General features: G+C 44.2%; 1 protein-coding gene across 1 annotated transcript in view; it reads left to right on the forward strand.

The window, feature by feature from the left end:
• Odad2 (outer dynein arm docking complex subunit 2) overlaps nucleotides 1-19,048 on the forward strand; it is a 154,447-nt gene that overhangs the window by 105,681 nt on the left and 29,718 nt on the right. The window contains exons 19-20 of the mRNA XM_021654551.2: nucleotides 12,040-12,228; nucleotides 13,969-14,190. Of these exons, the coding sequence (XP_021510226.1) occupies nucleotides 12,040-12,228; nucleotides 13,969-14,190 (411 nt within the window). The remainder of the gene's footprint in view (nucleotides 1-12,039; nucleotides 12,229-13,968; nucleotides 14,191-19,048) is intronic.

A 19,048-nucleotide genomic window follows, 5' to 3' on the forward strand; every position in this document is an offset into this window, starting at 1 on the left:
TCGTTTTTTTCTTTCTGGCTCTTCAGACCAGACAGTATGGCTTGACCTATGTTTATCTTTGCTGACTCCCTCCTTCTCCTCCTGCTCCACTGAGCCTTTCTTTTCTTCTTTTAGTTATTAAATTTTCACCTCACCTGAATAATTTTAACTCCAGAAGGTCTATTTCATTCTCCATTAAAATTTTAAATCTTCTTATTGATATTCTCTTATTCCGGAGAGAGTTGTAAAAATCTAATTATTTAGGGATGATTTTCTTTAGTTTCTTAAAGATATTAACAAGAGATGATTTAAAGTCTTTGTATGGTAAATCCAACATTTTACAGGCTTCTTCAGAGGCAGCTTCTGCTAACTGCTGTCTTTCCTTGGGAGTGCACTTTTTACCTTCTTTAGATGTCTCATTATTTGGATTGAAAACACTTGAAATGGTATGATTTGAGGACTTTGAGGACTTTGAAGACTGAATTTCTCCTTTCCAGAGCTTGTTGCCTCCCCACCCCGCCTCTCTCTGTGTGTTATTTTTTGTTAGTATTGAAGGTTACTAGTTCTGTAAGTGACAAAGTGTGTTGGTCTCTGAGGTGTGTCTGATTGGCTGATATAATCATTCGCCCATTTATTTGTCAAGCTCTTCCTTCCTTTGACGACAGCCATTGTGGCACATCCTGTCACACATTCTGCATCTCACTTCTGTCTGCATAGAGCCTCCAGAGTGGCTAAGGTGGAAGCCATGTTTATGTGGTACCTTCCTGTCTCCAGGGAGTGCTGGAACCTTGCCAGCCGATTATGAATGTCTCATTTCCAAGAGCTCTTTAATGTTCTGTCTAGGTACTTGTTCGCCTCTGTGGGTTTAGCCAGCTTCCATTCAGGTCAAAGCATCCTCAGTCTCTGAGATTGGAGCTCCAGGCCTTTCATGCCCCACTGTGGTTGCTAGGCTGCATATTTCCCTCAACAATATGCTTGAAAGGATGCTGAAGAGCCAGGCAAGAGCTGGGGACAGGGCGACTTACACCACCACAAAACTCTATTGCTCTTCCTGGGAGCTCTTGAGTAAGGGCTCTTTGTTTAAAAGTCTTCATTGAGTATAAGCATTTTTTTTTTAAAAGCTCTCGGCGTTTCTAATTTTTATTGTTTTTGCTTTTTTTATTACAAAAACATAATTTTTTATTATTAATTACACTTTATTCACTTTGTATCCCCCCCATAAGCCTCTCCTTCTCCCCTCCCAGTCCCCCCTCCCTCCCTCTTCTTCATGCATGCCTTTCCCCAAGTCCACTGACATGGGAGGTCCTCCTCTCCTTCCTTCTGATCTTAGTCTATCAGATCACATCAGGAGTGGCTGCATTGTCATCTTCTGTGGCCTGGTAGTTTTTGAAATTGGCATTGAGACAACTGTGTCACTGTATTTTCACAGCCCAGCCTTTGCTCACTTTCTGCTGGTGAACTTGTTGTGGGGTGTGTGTGTGTGGGGGAGTGTCTTTCGATGTCCTCGTGGTAGTGTTTCCAATCATGCGTGCATCTCATGAGTCTGTTCTTCAGCTAATCAAAGGCAATAGAGTTACTCATTTCCTTTCAACACCAATGCTGCATCGTTGGAGCAGTAACAGACACTGTGATTATCATCCATGGGGATGATTCCCTGTCCTCATTACACATTAAAAATGGCCTTCATGGATTTAAAAATAGTAAATCTCTATCATTGAGATTGGGAGCGGGACACCTGAGTTTTAAAATCACTCCAGATAATTTTGTGTGGAACCAGAGCTGAGGAACAGTTAGTTGTGAATCTGAGAACACGAAGCATAGTATCAGATATTCCTGATAGGTTTAACTCACCAAGGACTGTATGAATGAAGTGGTTTCAATTGTATAAATAAACATAAAGTTATTGTCTAAGAACGGTAAGAAGAACTACTTCTGAATATGCAATAAAATGCTTGCTGACACCTGAGTTATTGCTTTGAACCCATAAGAATAAATAAATACAATTAAGTTTTAGTACAAATAATAATAAATACAAATAAGTTTTAATTTTTATTAAGTTGACATTTTGATCATGCCAACTAATGATCAAATTAGCAATTATCTTCTCAAAATAGCACCAAAATAACTCAACAGCTATTGCCATATATTAGGTACGTGGCTATAGTCTCTTCCTTATTTTCTCTTCCTACACACACACACACACACACACACACACACACACACTTTAACAACCTTCTTTTTCTCAGATGAAGACATTAAAGCTTAGAAAGCAGTAGTTCCCTCAACATTACGCTGTTAATGATCATGGATCAGGATGCACCCCGAGGCTTCCATCCACTGACCTGTAAGTCTTAGGCTTCCAGCTCCCATGTCCACACATTATGACCCAAATGATTTTGAATATAACTTGGGTGTCTTGATCTATTTCTGCTGCTGAAATTTACTCCTACAGAACTTAAAACAAGAGGAATTTGGTTTTTGTTTGTTTGTTTGTTTTTTATGGTCTGGACCAGCCAAGTTCAAGACTTTGGCACTGTGTCTGGGGATGGATGCTCCCTGGTTTTTAGAAGGTACACAAAGCAGAGGGCAAGAAGAAGGCCTTTCTAGCAGGACTTGATATCATCCCCTGGAGCTCTGCCCCCATGACATAATCATCCCTAAATGCCTCTGACTACTGTCCCATTGATGGTCAAGTTTCACTCTATGAGTGTCAGAACCTAAGCCATAACATTGCGCTGAGGAAATTTTAAAAATTCCCAGAGTGACGCTAACATGCACGAAAGCTTGAGAATCACTGTTTGGTTTTGTTAAAAAGAAATGGCAACTATATTTTTGCCTCTCCAAAAAATTTGCTAAAACAAGAATCATTGAATGCCTTGCTCACATGAAAGGATTCAGACACCTCCTTAGTTTTTCCAAGATCCATACAAAAATCCACAGGGTGAGAGGTAAAACCTGAGAACTCCTATCAGTTATATGCAAACTATTCGACTTAATTATCACCATAAAGGGTGGCTAAAATCCCCTAAGTGCACAATAAGGGTGATGCGGTAATTTATGGAAGGCAAGGAGGGCTTTCAGCTGGCTTCAGAATTAAACGTAAACACAGCAAACCTGAAAGAGCTCATGGTCATCCGGTACACAGCAGGGGCCCCGTGTCCAGATCACAGAAGATAAGTAGCCCAGCGGAAGAGTGCTTGGGCCCACATCTGGAAATCTCCGTTAAACTCTCGGTGAGTTTAAAAAGGAATTTTGAAAATTGGGAGAGGAGGCCTATGAAAAGCATTTAATATGGAAATTAGTTAAAGGTATGTGAACACGAGAGACAGCACAGCTGGCTTCACACATCAGGAGAGCCTTCACACAGCTGAAGATCTGATACCATCAGTGTGTGTTACATATGTCCTGAGTTTAACAGGTTCTTGTGTGCCAAGTCAGTACGCAGACCACATATTTGTAGAAAAAGCTCAGAAAGCAGTCTCTGGAAGACGAGGGCTCCGTGCTTCTGGGGTTCAGTATCTCGTGGAGTCATTTTTTTCTGCCGTGATTGCCATTTTAGGTCCCCTTAGCCTGATCCACGCAATTCCCTGTCCAGAAGCATCTGAACCTAACCAGGAATTCACTTTTTCTGAATCTGTACCACGACATAAACATTTTTGTTTTTTAAGTTTTAAATATTCGATAACATCAAAACATACACAAATATGCACCTCTAAAATATATGCAAATACATGTGCATTGAGTTTGTGAGTCCCATCTATTTTAAGACGTGTTTGTTTAGCACCTTTCAAATACATCACTGGTGGAGAATGTTGCATCATTAACGCTGAGCGTCTGGTACACAACAGTGCCTCACAGTTTAGAGCTCATTAATGCGATATTCACCCAAAGCAGAGGCAGCACAGAGCACTGGCATGTGGGGAAAAAAATAAACAGCACCACTTTATGTAATGTTTAAGAAGATTATCCTGAATTAGTTTAAGGAATTAGGAAAAAATTAGAACCACTAATTTATATTCTTCTTCTTGAGAATCAGTTGGTTGAAAACTCCCTTCAGAGTAAATGTGGATTATAAGGCTTGCCCTGTTTCTTCTCCTGAATCTAATTTACATTGCCTTCAGCTCCTACAGAAAAGGATGGGAGCCGATACTCTGGTTCCTTTTTTTTTTTTTTTTTTTTTTAACCTGCATTTGAAAGTGTAAGAAAATTTCAAGTTATTCTGCTAGGCTAGGGGCTTTGTTAGCCACCAGGACAGAACAAGGGTCTTACTGTGACGGACCCCACAAACAATGCTCTGTTCTCAAGCACACAGAGATTCTACTGAGACTTTTAAAAGGTTGAAGTCACTGTCTACACTCTCAGGGTGGGATGTTCCCCCTGAGCTTTGGATTCTCTGACATGCTATTTGGATGCAAATGGAGGGGGTTGGAAATTTTGCAGGCCGTGAGCTGTTTTTGAATCGCTTTCAAATACTATGCCATGCATCGTGTGGCCACTTTTTATAGCTTTTCTGATTCAAAAAATCTTTGCCCGTAAGTCATATTCTTCTGGCCTTGTGTGTGCTTTAAAGTCATACTGTGTAGGTGTGACACACTCAGAAAGCTGCCTGCTTCTTTTTTTAGCTAGGGGTCAGACTCACACCCCTGCACACTAAGAGCTTTCTGTGCAAGTGCCTGGCTCTCTGTTTTATCCATCCATCAGTAAATAACTTACTATTTCCTACTGGTTACATTTTAGCAAAATGTTAGTATTTTGCCGTCTTTACATTTTCATCTCACTTCTGTATCCTGCTTGAAGTTGTTTAATTTGGACTTGACACTTTTTTCTAGGTCTTCAACAGCTCCACTTTAATAGCGTCCTCCACTGGTTGCTCTTGCTTGGTCACAGAACTCGGCCTTGCTTGGCGTCAGGACTCCCCTGCGTTGAGCAGAGGGTCCTCTGAGTCTCTTCCTAGAGATAAAGTAATAAATACAAACATGAGGGCTTAGGCTCTGCTCTGCGCTCCGTGTAAAGTGAAAAACAAAAACAAAAACACTAGATTTTTGCATCTATCTAAATACATTTGGCTGCTATCTATTTATGAGCTTTGAACCCTGAGTCTCTGCAGTGAGGCCCTCATATTCCTTTAGGTTATCTTGTCAGAATCAAAGGGAGAACGGAAATCCTTTCTAAACTGTGAATTATTAGGCATTTTTTATTCTTATTTCTAAGGGTTTTCCTACTACAGGCCAGCCTCTGAGTTGTGCAGGACAGCATCGCACCATGGTGAAACTGGCACAGACCAGCTTCTAGGACATGTGAGAAGGTGAAAAATGCAGAGGCTTTGCCCAGCCCGTTAGCATTAGTGCAGGACAGCTTTGGCAGAGCCACCGTTTTCCACCGTCAAATAGACTGACCCCCTTTCCAGAGCAACTATGTGAGTGAGGCAAGATGTCGTATGTTTAAAATCTTTAAATCTGAAAAGAAAAGAAAAGGTCTCGCCTCCAAATGAACAATCAACTCTTCAGGAGGCATGGGCGCTTGGGGCTGACTTTTTTTTTTTTTTTTTTTTTTACTGTTCCAAATACTGCGAAGTGCCGGTGAGCTGGGTGGCCGAGACGTGGTCTCAGCTGAGACTTTGGCTCCCTGTTTCTCATACCATCCACCTGAGGAAGTCCTTGGAGCAGACTCCGATGTGGTCACCTTTGTCATTTTTCCCAGTACAGCTCCCAGCACCCCAGGAGCTGGTAGGTCTATGAGCCGAGCTTTGTTGGATAAAGACTGATTCTGAATTTGACTCATTGACACGAGATTGACGATTTAAAGTCCAGCACAGAGACATTGCGTTCCTTAGTTTTTTGTGTTTGTGACTATGACTAATCTATGCATCTATCAATCATCTAGTTAGCTAGTTGTTTGCTTAATTATTAGTTTTGGCAGAGTTTGAGATTAAACCTTGGCTCCTGCACATGCTAGAAAGAGCTCTACCGCTGAGCCACATTTCCAGTCCTACGCTCAAGTGTCTAGAAGTTATGATTCTCTCAGTCTTAAAAGAGTCCATCAAACACTTAGTGAATGTCAACTGAGAGATGGGCAGAACCTATTTCCTAAGGGAGACAAAGAAGATGACTGAAATAATCTGTTCTTTTTTTCCTTTCCTTCCTTTTGTCTTTGTTTCTTTCTTCCTTCCTTCCTTCCTTTCTTTCTTAATTAATTAATTAATTAATTTTTTATTGTTCCCAAGACAAGGTCTCACTATACCAGTCAGGGTAGCCTCAAATTCAGGCTTCTTCTCCTTTGCTACCCCAAGTGCTAGGAGCTGCCCTACCTGGCTGGGTATCTCTGGTCTTCAAGAGAGAACCCTGAGAAAAACCACTGCAACATAATGAAACAAGACTCCGGGCATTTCTGCTGTCAATGTCAACTTGTGTGTGAGGGTTAGGGTCAGGTGACTCAGTAGCTCCGCAGGCATCATGAGGAGCAGACTTGCTTTCCTCCTTCTGTTCTGCTTTTCTTGGTGCAGTCAATTATGACAATATCCTTAAATAAGAAGGAAAAAAAAACTTTCCAGGAAACTTAACTGACACCATCTCTCAGCTCACTGGTGGCGCTTAGACCCTTAAACAAAGAGCAAGCGTCTTTGAAATCCATGACAGACTTAGGACAGCCTAGGGTCACGATCAACAGACGAACGGGTAAAGAAAACGTGTTGCCTGCACACGATGGAATAGTATTTAGTCATAACAAGGAATGAAGCCTTGTAATTTGTACCAAATGCATGGAGCCGGGGGACATCTTATCAAGCGAAAAAAAGGCAGAAACAGAAAAACTCACTATTCTCTTATTTACAGACACTAAAAATGTCAACCTGAACATAGAAAGATCAGGTAAGGTTGGTTTTGAAAAGTTGTGGCTGTGTGAATACAGAGCGGTGGACTGCTGGGTCTGTGCTATGTGAACCTGCTGACATGTTTGTGTTCTTTGTTTTGGTATGTGCTTTGTATCCCTTGATCTCTCCAGAGCTTTAAACATGAATGGGTGTTGGATTTTGTCAAATACTTTTTGGGCGTCCAAGGAGATGATCGTGTGGTTTTTTTCCTTTCAGTTTGTTTATGTGGTAGATTGCATTGATGGATTTTCATCTGTTGAACAATCCCTTTTTGCCTGGGATGAAGCCTATGTGGTCACGGTGGATGATATCTTTGATGTGTTCTTAGATTTGGTTTGTAAGAATTTATTGAGTATTTTTGCATCAATGTTCATAAGCGAGATTGGTCTGAAGTTCTCTCTTTTTTTTTTTTCTTTTTGGTTGGGTCTTTGTGTGGTTTATGTATCTAGGTGACTGTGGCTTCATAGAATGAGGTTGGTAATGTTCCTTTTTCTATTTTGTGAAATAGTTTGAAGAGTATTGGTGTTAGCTCTTCTTTGAAGGTCTGGTAGAATTCTGCGTTGAAACCATCTGGCCCTGGGCTTTTTTTGAATGGGGGATTTTGATGACAGCTTCTATTTCCTTAAGGGATATAGGACTATTTAGTTTATTTATCTGATCTTGATTCAGCTTTAGTAAATGGAATCTATCAAGAAAATTGTGTATTTCATTTACATTTTCAAATTCTGTTGTATATAGGCTTTTGAAGTAGGACCTAATGATTCTTTGGATTTCCTCAGTGTCATTTGTTCTATTTTCATTTCTTGTTTGGTTGATTTGGATATTGTCCTTCTGCCTTTTAGTCTATGTTTGTTTGTTTGCTTGCTTGCTTGGTTGGTTGGCTTTTTATATTTTTGGTTGTGAGCCTAGCCTTTCACAGCTGAGCCATCGACCCAGCCTGTTTGGTTGGCTTTTTAAATGTCTAATAGTTAGATGAAGATATGTCTTTGTGTGTAGCTCATGTTTGATAAGTTTTCCGGAGCACATTACTTCAAAACCCTTGGGTTTTACTTACTTCCGGAGAGAAATCTCTCAATCTATGTTTTAAATTCCTTTTCTAGCACTCTGCTTTTCTTCTTTGGGACTCTGGCATGTGTGCTGTGCCTCTGCTCATTCCTCTGTGCTTTTTGCATTATTTTGTTGTCCATCCTCTATTTGTTTAAAAAGTAAAGTCTTTGTTCTTTTTTGTTTTCCTTCTGGGTCAGTCTGATTTCCAAAATGAATCTTTCCTTCTTGATTTTAGATCTTTCCTTTCTTTTTAAAACTTTTTCTTTTTATAACCACAGAGTATAAGAACTGTTGCAAGTCTAATCCCTCTTGCTCTTGTGGCTTTTATGGTTTTCATTCAGTTCTTTCAATAAGATGACTAGGGTCTGGGGGCATAGCTCAGGGATGTTATGCACATCCAGCGTGCGTAAGATCCAGGTCCATCCCCAGTGTCATAAAGACAAGAATGATTTATTGATTCTCTGTGAGTTTCACATCATGCACCCCAGTCCCACCCTTGTCCCCACCCTCTGCCCTTGAAACCTCTCCTCTCTAAATAAACACGCACACACACAATAAACAAAGTAAAGCACAGAAAACATCTCATCGTGGAAGCTGTAGTGTGTCGCAGTGTGTCCTACAATATCCCCCTCTGTGCACGCATCTTCACGAGTGAATGTTCATTGCAATGGGTCATCGGTCTGGTTTGAGATCTCTCGCTTCTGTGACACCATCAATGTTGGCTCCTCACCGGGACTCCTCCCAGTTATCCTGTTGTTGCCCTGTGTTATGGAGATCCTGCAGCTGTGGACCAGCAGGACTGGCCCTTTTGTGCACCCAGCAGTTCACAGATGACAGATTTAGGACAGTCTAGGGTCACGATCAACAGATGAACGGGTAAAGAAAACGGGTTGGGTAGGTTAACTCAAACCCTAGGCCTGAGCCTGCGTGGGAGCTGAGCCAGTCAGTCCACTGGCTTTCCCTTGTCCACACTGCCAGGGTGAGCACTGCTCTGGCCAGCCACCCAGGGCAGCCATCATCAGGAGGCAGAGTCAGCTCACCTGCTGTGATGTAAGATGGAATCTCAAAGTCATTTTGATTTGCGTTTCTGTGATGACTAAGGATGCTGAACATCTCTTTAAGTGCTTCTCAGCCATTAAAGATTTGTCTGTCGAGATTTCTCTGTTTAGCTCTGTGCACTATTTTTTAAATTGGGTTGTTTGTTTAGTTGCTGTCCTATCTTCTTGAGTTCTTTATATATATTTTGGATATCGGTCCTCTGTTGTCTGTAGGATTGGTGAAGATCTTTTCCCAGTCTGTAGGCTGCCTCCCGTATTGTCTTTTTGACAGAGTCACTTTAAGACAAGTAAGATTAGCTAGTTTTTTAGGAGACAACAATGGGCAAGAGGGTGCTGCATATATTTGGAAGCTATTGAATTTTTAAATATATAATATTCAAGTCTGATAGCACCTGAGTGCTCAAAATTTTAATAAAGTACAGTGTAGACCAAAGTTGTAAATATAGTTTATTTTGTATTATAATAAAATCTTTACTGTAGAAAATGGAACAATTTGAACTAATTTAGTGGGCACGTTAGAAGCACATGTCAACTACCAGAAATGATGTTCACATTTGGCATTGAGGAGTAGGCCTCCAATATTGATCCTTTGTGTTCCCATAGCAAGGAGAGAGGGCTGTGAGCTTGGGGATGCCCCCTTGGTCCTTGTGCTTGCATGGATCTGGCTTGTTGTTCTAGATTTACCATCCACTGGGAGAATATGCTGGTTTACTGTGCATATGGGCTTGTGTGTGTGTGTGTGTGTGTCGGGGGGGGGGGTTCTCTGAGACCTTCTCCACAGCTTGACAAGCCCTGGGAGTCGTGGAGGCAATCTGGCTCAGAACAACTTAGTAGCCGATATTGGCTCAGACTTTGGGAGTCTGGCCCTGAGCAGTTTAGCTTAGGCATATTTAAGCACAATACAATTTGGTGAAAATCATTCTGGTGATGACCAACTCAATCTCACAGGTGCAACAAAGCACACATGAATCAATCCGAGCAGCAAAGTAAGCTAAACACAGACGGGCCGTTCCTACAGTGAAACTCTTTGTCAAGTCTGGAAAGATGGGTCCTACAAATTGACTGAGAGAAAAAAAATGTGATGATGGTCTGAAAGAGAATCTGGGGCTGGAAAATCTCCAGTCACCCAGATAGTGCAACGGCCACCAGGCTCGAAAGCAGGTCTGCCCCAGCCATGCGGGCAAGGAAGAGTTTCTCTATCCCTTCCCGCAAAGAACAACCCTGGCAGCGTAACATTCCAGGCTCACTAGTGCACGTCCTGTGTGAGCACAAAGACCTCCGTGCCCCCTAGAGGCCTGCGATGGGGGAAAGCCCATGATCCCAGCAAATGCTAACTGGCAAACGCTGGCATGGTTAGTTTCAAGTTCTAGGTAAAAGGTGAACAAAGCCGTTCACTACCTACAGCGGTCTGTGCTTCGAGTGACACATTTCAGGAGCTGCTTAGCCCAGTTCCCAGCAGAGGCCAGTGGACCAGGGCTTCTGGGGATATTAGAAGTGGTCAGCTTGAGGCTGCAGATGAAGGTCAGGCCTGCAGAGTGTGCCTTGGTAACTGTGCTTTGAGCTTGAATTTTTCTCCTGCAGCGGCAGGTACACCATGGAAGAATTTACAGGGTGTGGGGATGTGAAAATCAGTTGATGATCGATAAAGCTCTCGTGGTATCTTGTCTTCACTCAGAGCATACTCTAGCCCATAACTTTCAGCATCTGCAAGTAGCTTTTAAAATGTTAAAGACGTTTTAAAGTCTGAACTGGAATAACCCCAGCGTTTCAGTCAGCCCTCTAGCATGTTTCTGCCCTACCCACCTGCTCCTTGGCATGCTATTCACTGTATTTCACATCCATTTCTCATTGCTCCCCCCCCCATCTCCCTGTGAAGGCAGGGCCTGGAAGTTCAGGCTTTCGTCAGTCTCACGATCCGCCTGCCTCAGCCCCATGCTGGCGTTACAGGCTTGCACCACTGTCCCCGCTGGAACCATGTCATTTCTCAGTGCTCGTTTGACTTCCCCATGAGATGTGCCCAACGCAATGGCACAAGGTGCATGTACCGACATGCCTCATTCACAGGTTCTCCATAGAAGCCTCTTTGTAACCCCCAGCTCACCCGAGGGCCTTCCACGGTCATTCTCAGAGACACATGGAAAGGTGCAGGTCCTTTTTGGAGGTGTGCTCTTGGCTGAGGCTGAGGCGGCCACACAGGTCACTTGACACTTTTGTTTCAGATCATCCTGGAAGCAGGGTCCATTGTGAGTCCACACAAAGATGCGTTTCCCACCTTTTTGTGCTTTGTGTTCATTATTTCACTGCTCAGCTGTCCCCAGGCAGAGTGCGGAAGCACTGCCTACAATTCCTAAGCGCAATAAGGATTTGATGTGCTTTGAGGGGAAAATACTTGTTAGACAAGCTTCCGTACACGACTTACAGTGCTGTTGGCCGTGATGTTGATGTTAATGAGTTAAAAAAAAAATATATATATATATATATATATGAACAAGCCAGAATGGCAATTCGGCTGGTAAAGGCGCTGGCTGCTAAGTCTGACTCCTAAGTCAGATCCTCTGGAGTCACGTGGTGGAAGGGGAGAACCAATCCCCACAAGCTGTCCTCTGACCTCTAGCAATGCACCGTGACAAGTGCACACCAATAAATAAATAAGCGTGATTGTTTAATATACGAAATAAGGTGTGCTCAAACAGAAGCATAAATAACCACATCATCTGTTGATCAAAATACCGCCAAAAATATTGTCCCCAGGGGCCTGTGAGGACCTAAGCCTGTGTTTCCTCAAGGAGTGACTCACTGTTGGCTAGTTCAGTGTTTGCAGTGACTTTCGATAGCAGCCTGCAGGTACTAAAAACAGGCTGTATTTCGTTAGCTGCTCAGTAGCTCCTATGGTAAACATTCACACCCAAAGCGTATATACCTGTTGTGTGCATATTATTACATACATAAACGCACACATATATACATAGAATTCGAAAATACAGAAATACTAATTTTTTTTTGTCTTAAAATATACCTAAGAGCCTTACTACTAACTTTCTACCTTTTGAAAACTAGCCTGAAGGAAGGTGTTTCTCTCTCCCCTAGGACGCTGGAGAAATGGTTCGCTCCTTCGTTGGTGGCTTGGAGCTTGTCGTCAACTTATTGAAGTCAGACAATAAAGAGGTCCTGGCGAGTGTCTGTGCTGCTATCACCAACATAGCAAAAGACCAGGAAAACTTAGCCGTTATCACAGACCATGGGGTGGTCCCTCTGCTGTCCAAACTTGCCAATACAGTAAGTAACCCCTTGTTTTTATGGGGTACTCTCAGAGCACGTTAGAGCGGAAAAGAGATCTGAATCTGGGTTTAGTGAGCCTTGCTTATAAAGTGTAAGATTTTCTCCAGCTCACTGAGCTTCCTCAAGGCTAACAGACGCAAAGACACGCTTTCGTAGGGAGTATTAGTATGCAAGATCTTTGTTAAATAAAAGGGTTTTTTTTTTTATTTGTTGTTGGCAAGCAAAGCTGTGGCAAATACAAGTGCTGTTATGTAAGCGTTAGCTGTCAGCTTCCCCGCCACTGCCATTATTCTTGAGGTAGCACTTCATTCCAACATCAGAGGCTGAACAGCTCCTCTCCCGGCTTAGAGACCCGGGGTTGTGACAGAACCAAGTCCGAAGGCTTTGGCAGAACTATGCGATTTATCTAAAGCTGTGCCAGCTAGAGCAGGGCCTGGCGACAATGACCTCACCACGCTCCTGTCGGAGCAGAGCTTGCACTGCCACTCAGCAGCAGGGTGACAACACAGAAATGCAAACCACTAGGATGATATTCGGTGCAGGACACCCAGCGTTTCCAAGAGAACCTGTCAGACTCAGAGGGCAACACGTTCTCTGAGTCAAGGGACAGTGGAAAACCGTGTCAAACCGCGTTACTCCATACCATATGAGGTAATCCTAAACAAAAAGTCTCGTCTGCGTAGAGAAAATACAGCAAGGACCGTAGACGGCCCAGCGGCTGTCGCGGTGCGTGGTACTCTGTGCTGTCCTCCTCAGAAATTAAGGTGGGGTTTGGGGCCTCTACAGATAAAGCACCTGCCACTCAGGAGGGCTGGAGCGGGGGTCTATCTGCAGTCTCAGATCATGGGAAGGAGCCGTGAGGGGTCCCCAGGGCTAGCTGGCTCGCAGGAACAGCTGGATGAGCAAGACCGGGTTCAGTCTGAAGGTGACCAAAGGCAGCCCCCAACATCAACCTCTGGGCCCCGGGTACACCTGTATGATCGTACACACATGTGCACCTCCCTATAGCAGACACACATGCGTGCCACACACGTGCAAATGCAGAAACTGCCGTGGGAGTTAATAGGTCGAAGAAGTGGAGTTGGTCCACCCATTCCAATAAAATGAAAAAGTCCTTGAAGAACATCCAGAGTTCAAGAAATATTTCATTATTAAGCAATTTGATCATTTATATGTTTTTTTCCGACATTTTATGTGTGTGTATGTACGTGCATGCACACGTGTGTGCCATATGTGCACAGGTAGGGTGCAGGACAACTTTCACCATGAGGGTCTAGGATGAAAATCAGGTCATCAGTCTCAGGGACAAGCTCGTTTACCCTTGGTCATCTCGCTGGCCCTGGTGTGTAAGGCTTTGTTCTGAGTAGACTCGGGCTGAGCAGGCACTCAAGCCTCTTGACACAAACGACCAGTGGTGGGCGTCTGTGAGGCCAACAGTAAGGCCAGACCCTTAACCTTGCCACTCAAGGGGCAGAGGCGTGTGCATCTCTGAGTCAGAGAGTGGCCTGGTCCACACAGTGGGTTCAAGATTGGGCAGGGCTACACTGCAATACCCTGCCTCAAAGAGATGAACACACTTTTTAAAAGAAAGAAGCCAAAAATTCTAGCTCCTCCAGGAAACTTCCAGCGTGCCTGGGCGTGCTTCTGCAGAGGGCATCTCGGTGGGCAGCAGGTGTGAAGCGCACGACGCCCTCATGGAGTCACGGCAGCACCCCCTCGCTTCTCCCCCTCGCGCAGAATAACGACAAGCTGAGGCGGCACCTGGCCGAAGCCATCTCCCGCTGCTGCATGTGGGGAAGGAACCGAGTGGCCTTCGGCGAGCACAAGGCCGTGGCTCCCCTGGTGCGCTACCTCAAGTCGACAGACACCAACGTGCACCGGGCTACAGCTCAGGCCCTGTACCAGCTCTCGGAGGACGCCGACAACTGCATCACGATGCATGAGAACGGTGCTGTGAAGGTGAGAGGGAGTGCAAGGGCGTGGATGGGGGCTGGGGAGAGCGTGAGGTTCTACTGCAGGGGGCGTGCTGTGAGCTGCTCAAGCTTGGAGACTTGAGTCTGGAGCCCCGGAGCCCGGGAGCCCTGGAGCCGGGGTTCAGCTCGCACATAAATGGCAAAGGACAGATACTTCTATCACATCTTTGCGAACAGCAAGAGAGGAACAACTCTGTTCCAATGCGCCTTGGCTGCGACACCATAATGAAGGCGTGATCCAAAGACGGATCGTTTTGTTTTGAATCTGCATCTGATTTCATATACGTGATTTTATATACACACGCTTTCTGGGCCACGTCTCACGCAGGTTTGAAATGTACCTATGTGTTTAAACCACATACAATGCTTTGATGGTGACCCATACAAAAGCACTCAGGACACTGGGTCTGCAGCACATGTCTAAACCCAGTACCTGAGAGGCTGAGGCAGGAGGATCACAATTTGGGGGCCAACCTGGGCAAAGTGGTGAGACCCTGACTCAGATCACAGAACCGGCACCTCAAAAAAAAAAAATCAAAAAATGAAACATAAAAACTCTTGGAGTACATTTACCTACATCAGGAAAAACAATAAAACTATTCTTCTGATAACTTGTTCCCTTGCATAACATAATTTTATTGTTTGCTACATTAATTCTGAGCCTTTGTCAGACAGATGTATTTACATTGGAAATGTAAACCCAAAACTGACATTTTAGACAAGAAAGAGAAATCTCCAGCTAGTCATCTTGTCAGATCTAGATATGTCGGCATGAAACATCTTAGGAATAATGTTTTTAAAATGCCAACCGGTAATTTACAGTTGATTATTTTAATTTATCCTCCAAACTTACTATGGTTTTTTTAAAAAAGGGATGTTAATGTTTCTGATGTTAAACCCAATTTACATTTAAATGTGCCAATCTTTTCATTATATATGTTTTATGGTGCATAAGTTAGACGTATGTGCTTCTTCAAGCAAAAATTCTTTTTTAAAAATCTGGCATAAAAAGTAACTTTTAACTAACATTCCTAAGAAGTAAATTATATTTAAAAAATCAGCATGTTGACTTCAAGTTGCTGCAGGGTGACATAAAGGCTTTTATGTGACTGCATTCACACTTTGGAAACAAGAAAAGCCTGATTCTAAATTATGTCTTCTGCAACCGAGCAAAGCTTGCACTGACTATAATGTTTTAAGTATGCAGGGTTTGAAAACTGAAGCTATAAAAGTAAGTAGCCTCATAAGGTGTCTGCAGTATAGCTCAAAACACTTTTGAGTTTTGTAAAGTTTATGTGTTATGGCCCGTTGACATAATGGCGTGCACACACACAGCTCTCAACGGTTTCTTCTGAGGCAAGACAATAGATCAGAGCCCCGCCCCGGGCTCATCACCCTTCTTCTGCAGCTGTGTTAGAGCAGAAGCCAGAAAACGACAGAGACAGACAGAGAGGGAAAGCGAAGCCATGCAGAGCATGCTGGGCTTGGAGCCTTTCCTGGGTGACTTTTATAATTCATAGAAAACCTTTCTAGAAGTCTCAAATTTGGTTCCTAACTATCTGTCATTTTTTACCGAAGGATAACCAAAGAGAACAGGATTAGGGGCAGAACAATAAACTCATCTTAAATAGTAGCAAAGGGTCCGGGGAGGTAGCTCAGTTGACTAAGGACCCACTGTACAAGCATTAGGACCTGAATACAATCCACAGTGCCCTGTAAAAGCTGGGTGTGGTTGTACAAATCTGTAAGCAGCCTATAGGCACAAGTCTATGGACACAAACCTATAAGCAGCCTATAGGCACATATTTATAGGCACAAGTCTATAGGCACGAGTCTATAAGCAGCCTATAGGCAGAAGTCTATAAGCAAGAGTCTATAAGCCGTCTATAGGCAGAAATGAGGTGATCCCTGGACCAGCTGATTGGTCAGCCATCCTAGTAAAATCAGTAAGCTCTATGTTCAGGGAGAGACCTTGTCTCAATACTAAGGTGGAGAGTCCACAAGAAAGACACCTGACAGTGGCCCCTGGCTCCCATGTGCACACACATACACACACACATGCAAACAGGCACAAACCGAAATGTACATATATAATCACCCATAAGAACGTACACATACGCCACCCAAACAAACAAGTAAACCGATAGAAGCCTGGCCTTCCCGGGAGAGGTAGCAGAGGCGGGTCCGGCAGCTCAGCGGGCCTTCCTTCTCTCCCGCCCTGCCAAGAGCAGCAGGCCTCCCGGGATGTGGTCCACTTCTCTGCTTGCCTTCGAAGCCTGTGGTGCAGATCCATGCGAGCTGGTAGAATAAAGAGTTTAGTAGTTCCGCTGACATGGGAAAGGCTCTTGAGTTAATTCAGACCTCATGTCAATAAAGAAAATTCCACTGGATGAATAAGGCCATCTGTTGATGTGGTCAAGAGTTTCTGTGCCTACAGTAACACGTACTACACACAGCAGCTGTCTCCTCCTTCCTTCCTTCCTTCCTTCCTTCCTTCCTTCCTTCCTTCCTTCCTTCCTTCCTCCCTTCCTCCCTTCCTCCCTTCCTCCCTTCCTCCCTCCCTCCCTCCCTTCTTTCCTTCCTTTCTTTCTTTCTTTTCTTTCTTTCCTTTCTTTTCTTTCTTTCCTTCTCATCTTAAGCTCAGTGGTTCTCACCCTTCCTAACGCTGCAACCCTTTAACAGTTCCTCATGTTGTGGCGATTCCCCAACCATAAAATTGTTTCCATTGTTACTTCATAACTGTAATTTTGCTGCTGTTATGAACGGGAAAGTAGATATTTTTTGGAGATAGAGGTTCACCAGCCACAGGTTGAAAAGCCAGCTTTAGATTCTCGTGACCTTCATTTAACTCTTGGGATGAATTCCTGACTATTTCTGTGTCCTATTTTGTTTTGGTGGGGCTGGCGAGCCAAGCAGGGCCTGACACATGCTAGGAAAGCACTGTGCCCCCCTTGGCTGTTTTTGTTGTAATTGCTGCTGCTCTGCTCCACTAAAAGCCTGATGGCATCGTGCTTCAGCCTGGCAAACATCCCTGCTGTAGCTGCAAGGAGCAAACATCAGCAAGGTCTGTCCCAGCCACCAGAGTTGCCCTGTCATCCCGGTCACAAGGAAGGATTTGTGGTAGGCTTGCTTCCCGAGTCCGACAGTTTTCTCAGTGGCTTTGCCTGGCGTCATGCAGTGTATCTGCCGCACACTGGCTGGTATTCTCCAGCAGGCATGTGAGGCACAGCTCCAGGGACAGGGCTGAGAGCCTGCTCCTCCGTGTGTTCAGTGCAAATACCATTTGAAAAGCAGGACTATCTGATAGGCATGGCATGCCAAGCCAAGCACAGTGACCTATGCCCTTGGTGCCAAGACTGGGGAAGCTGAGGCAAAAAGAATGATTTGAGGCCAGCCTGGGCTACAAAAATGAGAAACACCCCTCAATCTCAAAACAAAAAACAAAAACCACAAATGTCACGTGGCCCGTTTATACATTAGTACTTTTTCTACAAGTCACAGTTTAAGGAAAGAGTCAAGTAAGTAAAGTTGGTTTCGTAATGGACTTTAGTCCAGCTTATGCAAAATAGTTTTAAGTGTCTGATCAATATAAAATGGCAAAATACTATATTACTTCTCTTCGAACCAAGTCTTTGGAGTTGGACGTGGGCCTTACTGTGCCTCAGTGCAGGCCATGCACAGCTGACGTACACAGTGAGCATGGGGCAGCGTCCCTACTGGACGCCGAAAGTCCAGAGACAAGGGGGGGGTGTTGATTCAGGGAGACACGGAGTCGTGAATTCGGCTGGACCCAACATTTTCACCACCAAGTTTAGAGAAGCATGGGGAATGTTTTGCATTGGCCCTGGGGGTCTGTAGACTAAAGAGAAACCTGTCAAAGAAAACTTGAAACATTAACGGGTTCTCGAAAGCAGGTTTCAGATAGTTTTCTGTTTAAAACCAGCTAAGAGGTCAAAAAGCATTTCCTACGTCAGTTATGCTGAAACATAATCCCGTGTCTGAGGGGTCGCCAGACAGAGCCTCTTCTAAATCTACAAATCCCTGCCCTGCCCCACACATAGTGGGACAAGCATGATTCAGTCTGGCCTCTGTGATTTGGGGGCTGTATCACTCCAGAACCTAGCGGCTCTGAACCTTGTCTGTGGAACCCTGGATTGAAAGTACGAGAAGTCAGGTACGTTTGTGTTACTTGCTAATTGGTACAGCGTCATCCTGAAGGGAAGAAATGGCAGGGAAAATAAACAGTACTCGTCCTTCGCTAAGGCAGAAAAGGATCAAGGGGAAGGCGAAGAGCAGCTATGCAAGGCACCGAGTTTTCCCCATGGTGACATGGCATTTGTTTTCACAAATGTCTGTACCAGGCAGGCAAAAGCCGCTGTGTAATTCTGGAAAAGGCAGGAAACTTAAAAAAAACTGCAAAAAACTTCGATCATAAATTTGCCACACGTTGGCAGAAGTCAGGAGCAATTCAACTTGGGTGGAGCAAAAAGGGTGGCCTTGGCCACCTCATAGACTCCATTCACGGAGCAGCCAGATGGCCAGCAGAAAGAATCCAGAATCCACCCCGTAGTTTTGAAGCCTAGCATGAGGAAGAAAAGTGACCGGCGTGTTTGTGAGTCAAGCGAAGGGGCTTTAGGGACAGCTCTCTGGTGTCTGCCTCCTTGATGGGTGTGTTCTATCCGTCAAAATCCCTGATTAAGCATTTTCATTTCCAACAGTTCCCCCCCGTTTCAGATATTCCAGAATGTTAGGTTGTAGTGTAGAAACGACAGGTCCGTGGAGCACAGGTCGCACAGAGACTTTTCTCTGTGATTAATGAGTTTTCTTGACCTTTACACTTTCTC

This window comes from Meriones unguiculatus, chromosome 3, assembly GCF_030254825.1.
Source record: "Meriones unguiculatus strain TT.TT164.6M chromosome 3, Bangor_MerUng_6.1, whole genome shotgun sequence".
Classification (NCBI taxonomy): Eukaryota; Metazoa; Chordata; class Mammalia; order Rodentia; family Muridae; genus Meriones; species Meriones unguiculatus.